This window comes from Dermacentor albipictus, chromosome 10 (assembly GCF_038994185.2).
Source record: "Dermacentor albipictus isolate Rhodes 1998 colony chromosome 10, USDA_Dalb.pri_finalv2, whole genome shotgun sequence".
Taxonomy (NCBI): domain Eukaryota; kingdom Metazoa; phylum Arthropoda; class Arachnida; order Ixodida; family Ixodidae; genus Dermacentor; species Dermacentor albipictus.
The window spans coordinates 5374046-5388388 of NC_091830.1; the positions used below are offsets into that span (position 1 = coordinate 5374046).

The following is a 14343-nucleotide window of genomic DNA, read 5'->3' on the forward strand; positions in this document are numbered from 1 at the left end:
GACAAAATGTTGCGCAATCCAACCTCTAATATGCTATACCAACAAGCCCAGTCTTCAACCTTGGCAAACGTCCATAATGGCTCACAGATGCTTAAGGGAGTAGTAAAAAATGCATTTATTTCTTAAATACAAATGTTATTCAGTATGGTCGCCATGAATATGTATAATACAGTGGGTACTTAACAAATGCAACTTCTTTACAGAGAACTTAGAAATATTAATTATCAGTGCAACAAAAAGATTGTAATTAAAATACTTATGAAATGCGTACATGGATCAAGTAGCTTTTTTTTATTTTTTGAGAGCATCACTAACTGCAGTACACTGGATTTTCAAATAAAGCAAACAGCACAGAAAAATAAGAGGAAATAAGAGGCTGTGACTTTGACAGAATTGTAGACTTAAAAGGCAGGAAAAGTGCATTCACAATGCACACTTGTATATATATTTATAGTAACCAATGTTCTAAAGGACTTGTTTGCCTAAATAATGGCTGTAAAAAATATACCATTGTCACAACACACACACACATGACTGATTTGTGGTGCTTTCAAAAGTTGCCATTCAAATTTGCAAATGAACTGTGGCTGTACCCATGTTTTGATTAGGAGGCACACCATTTCTGCTAACCGGAGAGGCTTGATTTTCACCCTGGAATACTTTGTAGCAATCTTCTGTAGACAACTGGGGCTCCCATGCAGAAAGCTGGTCGATGATATCACAGCTACGAAGCTTCCTTCTTCGTGCTACCTCAGGGAGGGATGCGGTTGCGTACACAGGGGTTGGCAGGGTCAATGGTTTCTGCAGGGGCTAAAACAAGACAACAGTGTAAAACAAGTTGTGCATCAAAATTATCACTCTCTCTTAAAATCAATTGATGAGTGTAGGGGAAATTCATCAAGGCAGCGCTGACATAACTACATTGTGCCCCATTTTGGACCTTTTTAGGTAGTTACTGACCCCACAATTATGACATAGCACCTCAATTCCTTGAAAAGCACAAATAATTATTATATCACATTTTATGCAGCTAGCTTAAAATGTACTCCAATTGCAGCACCATTTGATATGTGAAGCAAGAGATGATTCTCCTCATCAAAACCAGATGGAATTCATGCGGTGTTCATGGTTCATCCCTAACCTTCCTCCGCTTCCTCGTACTTTATATTTCGTCGACAACATTGCGAAGGCCAGGCACAGAACTCGCACCCTCACGTACGCACTGAACAACGGTCTGTCTTCACCTGTGTTGGCTGGTCTACTCGGAAACGTCGTCCCTACCGAAAGAACGGCAAGACACCTCTGCAAGATACTTCAAGCGGAAACGCGGCGACAGATTCGTCTCTTCCGAGACCACACTGCGGCCATATGCGAGGAAACTATGGACTCAGCGGCTTCAACAGCAATGATCAGGTATTTCTACAACTTGGCAGAGTTGCACGCCGAAAGCTTGTGGAAAGGCTAATTCAAGAGCCTCCCTAGAAGAGAGAAGCGTAAGCCTGAAGGAAGCGGTGCTGTCAACCTATCCGGTAGAAAGATCCCCGATTATGTGCAACAGACCCTAAATAAGAGACCAAAATAAGCAATTGAACCTCCAGTAACGGCAGTACAGTTCCTGGCCATGGTACGCTCAGTCGCGGAAAGAACCCTTGAGCCAGAAAAAGTGACTTGCATCCAAGAAGTTTCGACGGGAGTGTCGAAAAAGAGCCTAGTAGGAAAACCCAAGCCTGCAGGAACAAGCAGAGTGACTAGGTACCTAAAAAAAATCTAAAACTGCTCCTTTCGAATAAAACAGGCGTGTTTGTCGTGATGAACGCTCCTGAAGACGAAAAATCTGCCCAAGAAGCGATCCGTAAGAATTTCGCCAAATGCGGCATTACGTACAAAGCAATTGCAAAACTGAAAAATGAAGCAGGCAAAACATGTGAAAGCATGGGCTTGATAAGATTGGCAAGGCGCGTGAAAGAAAGCAAGGAACTCACTCTGAAGCCATTTTTCACGGTAAAAACCCACAAACAGCGAATCCTTTTGAGGACGATTGTTGAAGACCGCGGAACCTGGCAAAGATGCATCACGGTCTACCTTCAGGCCTGCTTGAACTCCTTACCTTTCGACGACCCGTTCTTGATCCGCAACTCTGACGAAGTTATTGCAACACTAAAGAGTAGCCCGCCGACGTCTTGTTTTTCAATAGACGTGAAGGACTCGTTCTACAGTGTCCCGAGGTCAGCGCTGGTACAAGCAGTAGAAGAAGCCATCGACACGTTGGGCTACACCAAATTTCAGGACGTGTGCAAGTGCAGTATTTCTACTTTTGTGAACTTGTTAAAACTGTATCTACATGGTGCGTTTATCGAATATGGTGACAGTGTGTATGAGCAGAAGGATGGCATCGCTATTGGTTCTTGTATAGCTCCCGTGCTTTCCGACTTATTTTTGAGTGTGAGAGACAGGAAACTTGCCACCTTGTTTGAAGAAACTAACATAACTACCTGCTTCAGATATGTTGACGATTATTTGGTGTGCATGAAAGAAGACCGAACAGATCCATTTAGTGTAGAAACTGTTATCAGCATATTCAAAAAAGCGTATGAAGGTTTAGAGTTCACGTACGAGACTCCTACCGAAGGTCGTTTGCAGTACCTTGACATAAATATTAGGCTCAGAGGCTCCCACATCTGCTGGTGCTACAAAACTAGAGGAGAAAAAGAAATCCTAAGGTATGACTCATGCCATTCTAAAATCATAAAAAGAGGCATCGCCAAGGCTTGCATCAGTCAAGAAATTGAAAAATCATGCCGCCATATGCCGTGAGGGAGAGCATCGATTTGCAAGTAAGCCGCTTTTAAGAAACAGCGGGTACCCAAATAGCATGGTGGTGCAAATCTGTGAAAACTTGTTGCCCGAAATCAGAACCAACAGGAAAAGGCAGAAAACACAGGAAAAAGAAAAATTGAAAAAAACGCGTGGTGTTGCCTTACATTCATGGCTTGTCACATTGGATAAAAAAGACAGCCCAACGGCATGACGTTCAAGTTCTGTTCTCCGCCCCACAAAAACTAAAGGGCATGTGCAAGAGGGTGAACGCAGGATCCAAAGAGGCAAACCCTAGTGCTACGATCTGTCAGACTAAGCACGTGAAAAAGTACGTGGAATGTGCAACTTCAGTTGTTTACCAAATCTCACTAGATTGCGGGAAAGTATACATCGGGCAAACTGGACGTTGCCTAAATGATAGGTTACGGGAGCACAAATACACGTGCCAGCTTCTGACAGCACCCAGCAACCTGGCTGCACATTGCAAACAATGCAAATGCTCTCCGCTATAAAGCACCACAGTCATTGGCACATCAAAAACAAAAACGGAGCGAGAAATATGGGAGGCGCTTGCGATAGCTAAATATAAAGAAATGTGCGTAAGCACTCCGTCCATCGCGCTTATCAAAGCTGAGGTCGAGTTTGCCAGGGCGAACGGGTGCAAGTGAACGACGTATGCCTGACCCGAACTATGATCACATTTCGTGAACTTGTCATATCTTTTAACCCCCCCCCCCCCCCCGCGCCATATCTCCTTGTATATAAGCGCGCTATTTAACGGTATTAAACAGTTGGTAGTTTGCGCTACGTCCGTCCACGTCCTGTCCTTCCTTCATATCGTCTGTGTAAAACTGAGCGCAATATAACCATGAACGTTCACCAACTAGCCCCCTTCACTGCTTTACTCTACATTCATGCCATTCAAATCATTCAACATGATTCCCAGCAAAGTAGGAACCCTTCAATCATACAATAAAATCACTTACCGAACCGAAATAAAGTGGTGGTTTTGCTGCTGTACTTCAGAATCATAATCGGTTTTTATTGGTATGATTAGAAAGATTACAAGATGTTAATATACAGAAGGAGGTCCCGAAGTCAAAGACTGCAATGGGACCTCCTTTACAAAGTAAACGTAATCAAACAACAATTACAGCAGTTTCAACAAATCGTTAACATGGAAGAATGACAGGTTTTAGTATAGATAGCATGATTGAAGAATTACATGTGTGTAAATGTCATGAAAGAAAGCACTGTAACAGAATCTCGTTGACAACTAATAAAGTAACAGTATGGGTGACATGACAAACACAGTATAATTTGCTGACTCGAATGTATATATCAGGCACAAACAGAAACCTAATGGTATGGCAATGAAAATGAAATGAAGGCACCCTGAAAGAATGGCTGAGTATGAACTAGGCATCAGTATTCGACAGAATGTAATCATTTAGTTGTTTCTTGAATTTGGGTTTTATATCTAATGGTAGTGTGTTCCAGAATGCGATAGATGAAGAATGGACGCTCTGTGTGCGATAATTAGTATGTATTTTGGGTAAAATGAAGTTTCTATTTATTGCAAACCTGGTAATTTTGGTATTTATTAGAGAAGATTGTGGTATCAAGCTATCGCATCGTGTGTAATTGCTTTGATGGAACAAAACGGTACCTAGGTTTTATTATTACACGAGTATTACACGAGTTATATTACACGAGTAGTGTGACTGTAAGAATGTGATTAGTTCACAAAAGATGAGGCGTTGTTGTTATATGCGCTAAATGTAATTATCCTAATAGCCTGATTCTGTAGGATGTGCAATGAGTTTGAATGGGTTACGTAAGTGTTTCCCCAACAAGTAACACAGTAGTTAATGTGGGAATGAATAAATGAAAAGTATGATAGTAATATTTGATGGTTAATTACGTTTCATGCTTTTAGAAGTACCCTAATCCTGTAGATAATCTTCTGTATCACTTTGGTTAAGTGTTCAATAAATTTTAGATTTCTGTCTACTTCTATACCAAGATAATTACATGAAAAACTTGCAGGGATAGGACTCGCGCCCAGAAAAATAGGACGAATGGAGGGAAGTATTCGCTGGTGGGAAGTGAATACAACAAATTTTGTGTTTGACGGGTTTATCTGTAGCTGGTTAGTATGGCACCACTCCAACATGCTGTGTAAATTGCCATTAAGGTTAGACACTAAGGTTGTAAGACGTTTATTGGAGATAATGATAATAGTATCATTGGCATAAAGTATACATTTAGAAGAAGAGAGGCAGTTAGCCAGATCATTGATGTATAATAAAAATAAAAGCGAACCCAATATGGAACCCTGGGGCACGCCAGTATTAGTGAACATGGCTTTAGAATAAATGCCTGGAATAGTTACTACCTGCATTCCGTCTGCTAATTTTGTAGTAACAAAAGTGCTGGGCCGGTAATTGCTAAAAATTTAACCTTACGAAATAAGATGTGATGATTTATTTTCTCAAACGTTTGGCTTAAACCTACAAATACTGAAGCTGCATAATTGCCTTCATCGATAGCGAGTTTTAGTTGATCGATTAGAGCAACAAGAGCAAGTTCAGTCGAGTAACCCGAACGAAAGCCGTATTGGAATGGTGAGAGAATGTTATATTTTGTAAGGTAATTAGAACTTCTTTCTATAAGCTTTTCAATTACCTTGCTAAAAAAAGGTAATACACAGATGGGGCGATATTGGAAATTAAAGAGCGGTCACCTTTCTTAAAAATTGGGGTGATCTTACCTTGTTTTAGTTCCTGTGGGAAACTGCCCCATTTAAACATGATGTTGATTATGTCTGCAAGGACATCAGTTATTAAGGGTGCAATTAATTTTATATAGGAAGGGTGTAATTTATCAATGCCGGCGCCGGTTATTTTCATGTCAAAGACGATCCGAAGTTCTCCACTTGAATACTCGTATCACTTTAGGCGAACTTCACGAACGAACCGCTATGGAACCGCTGCCACTGCTGCCGAAAGTTTCAAAATTGAAAGAAAAAAAAAGCGCAATGTGGCACCATTGCATGTGGCGCCACCTTTGCTGCTGGCACTGCACTTGAATAAAACTAATATTTTCTCATGCTAACATATTTTCACTTTAAAACAACTTTAATGCACTGCTATGTTTTTGAACAGCACATATTTTTATTCTTTACTTGCTTTTTATGTACATATTAAATTGCGCACCCCCTTTGCAGGCTGCAAATCGCAGCATGCCATCAATGTGGCGCCAGATTTGAACCAACGAAGGATGGAATAACTTTAATGAAAGGTCCTGCGAGCTACGGGGCGCAAGCTCCCATAGAGCGGGCTATAATCTACGAAGAATCGGTTTGCACGCGCTACATTTGTGACACTGATTACACAAGAGGGTTTCATGTGCCCTATCAACGCCACTGTCCCCTCACCTTTTCCAAGACATGCCAGCAACTTCGGCGCTTGCAAAATTGATCACGTGGCCTCCCCTTCCACCCCCACACCCCAATGCGTTTAGGCTTCCGTGGATCTTCTGTGGCAATGCCTTCGAAATTTCAGCACTTCTACTTGTCTTCGCAATGGGTAGAACGTATGGCTTGGAGACAAGGGCTAGTCATCTTGAAGATGTCTAAACTATAGCTTGAGATAGCTCTGGCTGCTTCTAGCCTGCTCAAGCTGTATCAAACTAGCTAGTAACCAACTTTTGTTTCTTGGGATAGCACTGACATCGCCTCGCTGGACTCCCTGGCCCTCCGATGCCAACGGCACCGCTATGCTTGTTTCCTCAAGTCGTGCCGGACGGCGCATTAACGAGCACTCCCGATCACAATATGCTTACTTTGGACATTGCTTAACATTATCCTCATCAGTGCTTCACATAAAAATGGAATACAGCCCGATATCCGCTGCGAATCAGCAGTAAAGCTGCGTTTGCAGTACACCAGCAGCGGTACGCTTGTTCAGAGTTGTCGTAGCTCCTATTCATGTGAAATGCTTGAATAACACTTCGCGAAAGGCCCAATTCAGACGACACTTTACTTGACCGGTCACTATTTATGCATAAATAAAAAGTTGTATGCGATGTTTCTGTGCCAGCGGCCTCCAGCTAAAGCATTCTGCTTTCGCTTTGGAGCCTTAGGGGACAATGCTCCAAGAACAACCTCTTACGGTCACAAAATGCATAGGTTTGAGTTACTCACTTCCATGTCATTCTACGAAAAAAAATACGGGCCAATATCCATGACGTGATAGGTGGCCACACGCCGGATCTGCAGCTAGCGTCTGTGACGAAAGATCCACATACACATCACTTTATGCCACGAGATGTTCATTTGAGGGATCGCCAACCATTTGTGAGCAGGTGCGAGTATACAAGAACAGGCGCGAGAGAGAAAATGTGGGGGTTTTTGCTCCTTGAATATGACTCTGCCAAGCCACTACGAAGGTTTTTTAGCGCTTGTTGTAGGCGTTTGTCCTTAGTCGTGCCGGCACTGCGGAGTGGGGTGGAGTTTGTTTATGCTCCGACACTGCTTGCCCGCGCGTTGAGGCAGTGGGCATGGACACCCCATTTGGTGATCGCTGCATCAGAAGCACGGTGTAAGAATATCGTTAATATTCTTACACCGTGGTCTGAAGCTACGTCAGACAGACTTTCTCGTGGCTAGGGCGCTGAGTCAGTCATGCCGGATTAAACCGTTCTTGCCCCTTATGCTCTACCTTCAAAAAACATCACTGATTTTAGTAGGGGCCGTAGTAGAAGCCCGGCCTGCTCTCCTGGTGCAGTATCTTCACTCTCAGTAGGCTTTTCGTATGCTGCTGTCCGCGATTTTTCAGGAGCATTTCCGAGTGGTCCCCTTTGAGTACAACAAACGCACAGCACCTTAGCATCCACGGTTGAACGCCACTGCCTGATGTCATGCCGTGAGCATTATTGGCTTCGAGTCTCGCCCACGTTAGGTTAGGTTAATGTAAGACGCGTTAGGGTAGCACGACATATTCTCGTAGCGGTTGCAGGGGCGTCGAGTGTCACAGCTTCAAACTAAACATTCTTCACAAACACTACACAACTACGCAACTTCACAGTGAGTGTGGCAACAGATTCAAATTTATTTACTTGTCTCTTTTATCTTCACCTCTTCCACCCACACAATATCCCTCTTACTGTCCCTACTGTGGAGCAAAAACCCCCAGTATATCATTGCACCTGGGAGTCCCCACATCCTCCGGGTTGCTCCCCTATTCCTGCTCCTTCACCTTCCTCCTGGGAGACTGCTGACCAGCTTAGACCTGCAAGAGCAGCAATGGCCGATCCAGTGGGCATGCAGAGTGGTGCCAGCCAATGGGGCCCTGAACTAAAGGCTCCACCCTAGGAGTAAATTTCCCCGCCTCATAAGAAATAAATGTTTTCTCTAGCTCTCTCTCTTGCAGAGATTAGGGTACCAGATTTTTCTCGGGGTGCTATTATAAGAAACTGTACAGGATGTACCACAAAAGCACATTCACAATATGATGAAAGCAGTAACAACTCACACAAGATGACAGAATGCTTTATTAAACAATGATGGGTAAGTGTGGTTAGCGAGTGACCCTGACAGTGCCACTGCACACAGCAGTTATGTACACTGCAAACTAGTGCAAGTAGCACAAATGTAGGAATACTTTCAAATATAAATAAAAATCACCGAGTCATTGGCGTAAAACACTGAGCTTGGCTGGCGCTCGTCTACGACACTGCCGTATGGGGGAACAAAAAAAAATCCGATGTGGTTTCATTATCCTGTACATTAACCACTTTCGGTCTGTTTAAGGTAGACGTGAATAAGAAAGCTAAGTGCTTAGCTTCTTGTATTTCCTGCGCAATTGTACCAGTTCATTCTGCTGCTCTCTCAGCAAACGCTCCAAATTGTCTGTATCTGTAATGGTGGACACCTCTGCACTCCGCTGCAGATTGTCCGATGCTCGGGGCTTCACTTCAACTACTGAGACCACCTTGTCTGACGACAACTTCACCACTGGGCTTGATGCCAACAGAAAGAGGTCCTCATGCTTCACAGAAGTCAGGTTCACAAAGCCATTCGCAAGAACATGGTCATTTAGGTGATACATGCTCACAACACATGGCCTGTCTATGCAGTTTGGCGACATCATGGCCACATTTACATCATCATTCTTGCTTGCTATGCACTTGACACTTGAAGATGGAGCTACCACACGAGGGTTTTGTTTCCTGCACTGCCTTCGCCTGCGTGTTCTGTATTCCCGTAAAACAGTTGATTTTTTGGGGGCTGAACGCTTCGGTGCTGGCTGCACTTCTTTTTTTCGATTTACAACTGACGGAACATAGTTATCACTAGCATCTGAGCTGCTTGTGCTGGAAGTGTCAGACGAAGTGTCACCATTCAGTTCTTCTCTCTTCAATGATTCAACTTCCAATGTATTGTTGGACACCTCAAGCAGGCATTCTGGCTCAAATATCCTTTCTGCATCATCAGCTTCAGCAGATGTCTCGGGCTTTGATGCTACTGGTGCAAGGTCATCCTGGAAACACACTGCACTTTCTGGTAGAACAGCCTTTGAACTCTGAGGCCCAAGCAGCACTGAAGGTGGGCGCTTGACTCTAATTACTTTCGAAGCTGTAACAGGCATGGTGCTGCCAAGGCAACCCACTGTTGGTGCTAATGGGAGAGGTATGAGCTTTGGTCGCTTGATTAGTGAATTGGAGGTGTTATTGCTGGTTACCACTTCAGACAGGAAGTTCTTGACTGATTCTACAGGAACTATAGCAGGAGTAGGAGCAGCAGCAGCAGCAGGTGGTTTAATGAGGCTGGTCAGCCTTGAAACAGAGGTTGTTGGTGTGCCATGGGTGGGTACATTTGCAGCGCATACAGGCGTAGACTTATTCACAGCTGGTGTGGATGCCAGAAATGGCACAATCTGTTGATGTGGGTTCACAAGCTTCTCGATAATTTGCCCGGTTTCATTTATGTATCGAATTACACGAGGCAAGAAGCCAATCTGCTTTTCAGGATGTGTGGTACTGTTAACGACACGAATAGGTTTCATTGACTTCAAGACAACACGCTGCACCATCTCTCCGGTATCTGCGCGGCAACTTAGCTTGACTGCCTTAAAGCCGGCTGGCACTGCATACCCATCGATGGGAATCGTCAACTCTTCCACAACTTTTTCAGCCTTAGAAAGCACTGGTTCAGAAACTGTTTGCTTGCTGCTCGTCTCCGTGGCAGTCGTAAAAGGTGCAGTGCCACTATCCTCTGCAGGTTGAGCCACCTTCACAGGCCTGAGAATAGCAGGCCTGTTCGCTTTTGGAATCGCTATGGGTGGCTCCTGCAGCTCCTCACTGTCTATATCTCTAAAGTGAAATGTGCTCACATCTTTTCCATCCCAATGCAGCTTAATAATTTCATCTTTGGAAAAATTGTTCGATATGTTGTTCTTAACAAGGAATGCCTCAAGTCCATTTTTCACTTCATCGGAGCTGATCAGCGGAACCTCATCTGAAGTTATGACAATACGACGGAGAGGTTTATGAGGGATACTGTCTTGCTGCACTGCTGCACCTTCATTCTTGAAACTGGGCAGTGAGTGTTGCGGAGATTCAGGTCCAGATTTTGTTTTTGTGTTATCTCTGCTCTGACCTTGTGATGATTTGTGGTGAATCTTATCGGCATCTATTGTGTTGAAACTGCTTGAACCTTGTTTAGGGTCCTTTTGGTACAGTTTTAAAGCCACGGTACCAGATAAAACTCCAGGCTCCGCTTTTATAGTAACATTATTGTCAACTTTCAGTGACTTGCTTTGAGACTTCCCAACATTCAGCGCATTCAGACCACTTGAACCTTGTTCAGGGTCCCTTTGGCCTGGCTCTTGAACATGGGTGGCAGTTGAAACTTTGGGCTCTGTTTTTATTCTAACATTACCGTAAATTTTCTGAGACTTCCCTGCATCCGCTAAATCAGGATCACTTGAACATTGTTTTGAGTCGTTCTCGCTTGCTTCTGAAACCTGGGCATCACTTTCGACACGATGTAAGAAAGATTTCAGCAAGCTCTTTTCTTTCTCGTTAAACAAGTTGCAACTCTGAAGTGTAGGCTCTTCAAGCAACCTGATGGCCTCTTTCAGCTTGTTTAACATGTCAAGCTTAGAACTTGGACAAGTGCTTCCGCTTGTGTTGCCTGCAACAGGTGCTGGTTTAAACACAATTTGTGATCCAATAACAGAATTTCCTGTTTTTGCTTCGAATGAACACAGCTCGATAACATCACCACCTGACCCATTTGCCCCCACATTAAGCTTGCATGATGAGAGTGGAGGCATCTCAAATTTTGAGTAAGTTTCCCCATCTTCATTTGTATAAAGCTTCTGGTTGGTCTCACAACCACTCTTCGTATCAATGGCATCAGGTGATTCATTTTCTGCAGTCTTTTGTGGGACTGCTAGTTCAGGAAAAGTCAGGCCCTCCTTTCCAGCCAAGCTGATGACGCCTGAAATCTTAATGCCACAGCCATCCTCGTCTTGCTGTTGTCCAGGTGCGAATCCAATGGTATGTGTTGTTTCGCTTACATCCTGCACTCCTCCAGCAACTCTTTCCTGCTTCCCTGCGAGCCTCCCCACATCCACTGGCTTGTTAAAGGCAGAGGGCGAAACATGGTTTCTGCTCATAGCAGGATTCATGGGCATTGTTGCTCCTTGGGATGGAACCACAACAATTGTCTTGCCCGAAGTGGAGCCTTGTATCGGTGTTATGCGGACGACTGCAGGAGAATGCCTGCTTTGTACGGAAGTCAAGCGTTTAGTCACTTTCCCAGTTGTCTGACTGCTGCTGTCTCTAGGGCTCCCTTGTGACTTTACCGTTGGGATGGCTACAGCGGACAGGTGTGGGTGAGAAATGTTTGCTTGCATGGGCTCTGCAGCTGCCATTTTTGGAGCATTTGCAGTGACCTTCACAAAATTATTTACAGGTGTTGTTGGCTTGACGGTGCTTCCCGTCATTTTAGTCAAGGCCCCACTTACGTGACAGGGTGAACGTTGCTGGGACATGTCACCACAGCTTAGCCCCTTGGCGCCAGATTTTGCCGGTTGTGCTGTTATCACAGTCCTGCCATTCTGCATCTTCTTGACAACGAGAATAGTGTCAGCATTCCTGCCCGCACTGGAGTGCATACTACTTTCGTTATTTACTGGCAGTGTGGATGGCTTGCCCAAATTTGCCTCCAACTGACCTGGCGGGCCTTGCAATGTACAAGGCTTGTTCACACGAATCATTGGTGCTGGGGGTACATCACTGACTGATGCATATGGGTTACGCCATAGTTTTACAGGCACCACTGGCGCAAAGCTGTTTGATAATGCCCCAGAGACACTACCTCCACTGCCAATCTCACTGACACTTATGTCTGGTGCAGGTGCAACAGGGGTCACAATCGTTCCTTTTGGAAAGTTTGAGTTCACTTTTGATGTTGGTGAAGCAATCTTTTCACCGAGTTTCTCTGTGGGTGAAGGTCTGGCCAAGAGAGACACCCCACTTGACGCTGGTGGCGTTTTCTTCGCTTTAGATGTTTCTGCTGGCTTCGGCATTGTCAACTGAATCTCTTGAGTTAGTGGGCTGTCAGAAGGGTCATCCGGTTCTGTTACAACGGTCAGCTCATGCCTGCAAAACAAATTTGCACTTTTCAGTGTCAAAAGCAAAAAGATGCAAGCATATATGCGAAGCAGTATACAACACAAAAGGTGACTAGTGCATACAAAAAAATGAACAGCTTACTTTTAGGTAGACTGCAACATAACTTCAACAAAAAGACATCTGTGAACCATTATCTTTACCTAAATAGATGGCCTTGGTCATAACAAATTTTGTGGCTCTTGTAAGCCAGGGCATACATAATATGGTCTATTAAGCTCTTTCACACAAGAAATCTTAACTAGTCATGCTTCTTATCAATGTACTCATAAAATTTAATTAATGAAGACCCCACTTGTCTGTTTTGCACTGTTGATTTTTCATCAGCTATGGACTATTAGTATAGTCACTTTCTCATCACCTCAAACATACAGCAAGCCAACCACCGAAAAAGGAAATGCAAAATTCAATTATTTAGAGATTTTCTTTCCTAGGAACAACATACTATAATACAGGAATGTGTGCTAAAGCACTGAATCTTTAATGACCTACATGCAGCGGAGGTCTTGTTGGGATCCACGCAACATAGAAACAGAGAAAATGAAAAATTTCAAAGTGATCACACATAGAAGTGCTTCAACAAATGTCACAGAAAAAAAGAAAACACACAACTTCCCAATAATGATACAAAGAGATTATGTAGATATTCAAACTATTTTTGAAGCATGCAAAAAAAATATGCATTCAAACATCTTAGCTTAACGCATTAAGTAATATTTTTTGGCAATGATAAGAAATGACAAAAAAATGACAAGAATAGAATTCTATAGGTAAGCGGTGCCACAGCTTACACCAGTATTCAAAAGTTATTCTCATTTCATACACATTCCACACTCTAGGAAGGAGAAAATTTCCCTTTAAAGCACTACATGTAACACTCCTTGAGTAAATAAAATTCGATATACCATATAGTACTGTTAATGTTAAGTAATAAATTAGGAGGTGGTACAGCTAGGTTTTGGAAGAGCTGCATTGTTCCAGTGTTTCAGCTGCCTGGGTCATTGTCCAGTCTGCATTTTTGTAGCCCATACTCAAGTGAAAAACGAGTGGATGATACCTTTGTGTCAGAAGTAAAAATAGCAGATCCACAGAATGGCGTGAAAAGTAAGAATAACAGAACAAGCTTCTTTGTGAGAGTGTAACGTGACACAGGATAACGGAAAGGTGGAGATGAAAAGAACAATGATCGAACAAGTGAATGTTGCTAGGGTCAATGTTTCAATAAGTAGCCTCATTGTGATGAAGTCCCCTCGTCAAAATGGCCTCCAGTGGCGTCCCTTGAGCGACCGTTCTCGAGAGCATAGTCACACGGCCACTAATGCATTCGCCCAACAAGATGACAAATCTATGGCCACCCAATGCAAAATGCATGCTTCTGTGGCTTTCACTTGTTTAAGTGCTCCTGTAAAAAAATTCCTGCAAAACTCTTCTCTGATGACTATCGAAGTATGCAACTAGCTGAAACATGTCATGCGTGAGGTGTGTATTGCAGCCGGGCTCCTTTCTCATGCTTTTCTCTGGACATGCTACACTTCCTGGCGGCAGTGCTGTAAAGCTCACACATACTCAGTGGCACATACACAGTGACATGATGCACATACACATAAATGAGAAAAGATGGGGGAACCGAGGGGCTCGATTTTGTTAATCATGAACACATAAGACCAATAGACAATGAAGCCAAGGAAAGCATCGGGGAAATTAAAGGGCCCCTGAAACGGTTCGCACAAATTTTGTAGACACTTAGGGTGCAGCTTAAGTTAATCATTCTCACCACAATTTGTGTGAAATGTCTCATATTAAGAGAGCTATGGAGGATTA

At 43.5% G+C, this 14343-nt stretch overlaps 1 protein-coding gene across 2 annotated transcripts in view; it reads right to left on the bottom strand.

Moving 5' to 3' along the window:
* Positions 1-8355: 8355 nt before the first annotated feature.
* LOC135920270 (uncharacterized) overlaps positions 8356-14343 on the bottom strand; it is a 52865-nt gene continuing 46877 nt past the window's right edge. The window contains exon 3 of one of the 2 annotated variants that reach the window (XM_065454436.2): positions 8356-12492. In XM_065454436.2, the coding sequence (XP_065310508.1) occupies positions 8652-12492 (3841 nt within the window). In that variant the 3' untranslated portion in view covers positions 8356-8651. The remainder of the gene's footprint in view (positions 12493-14343) is intronic. The other variant, XR_010570206.2, reaches the window with a different exon arrangement.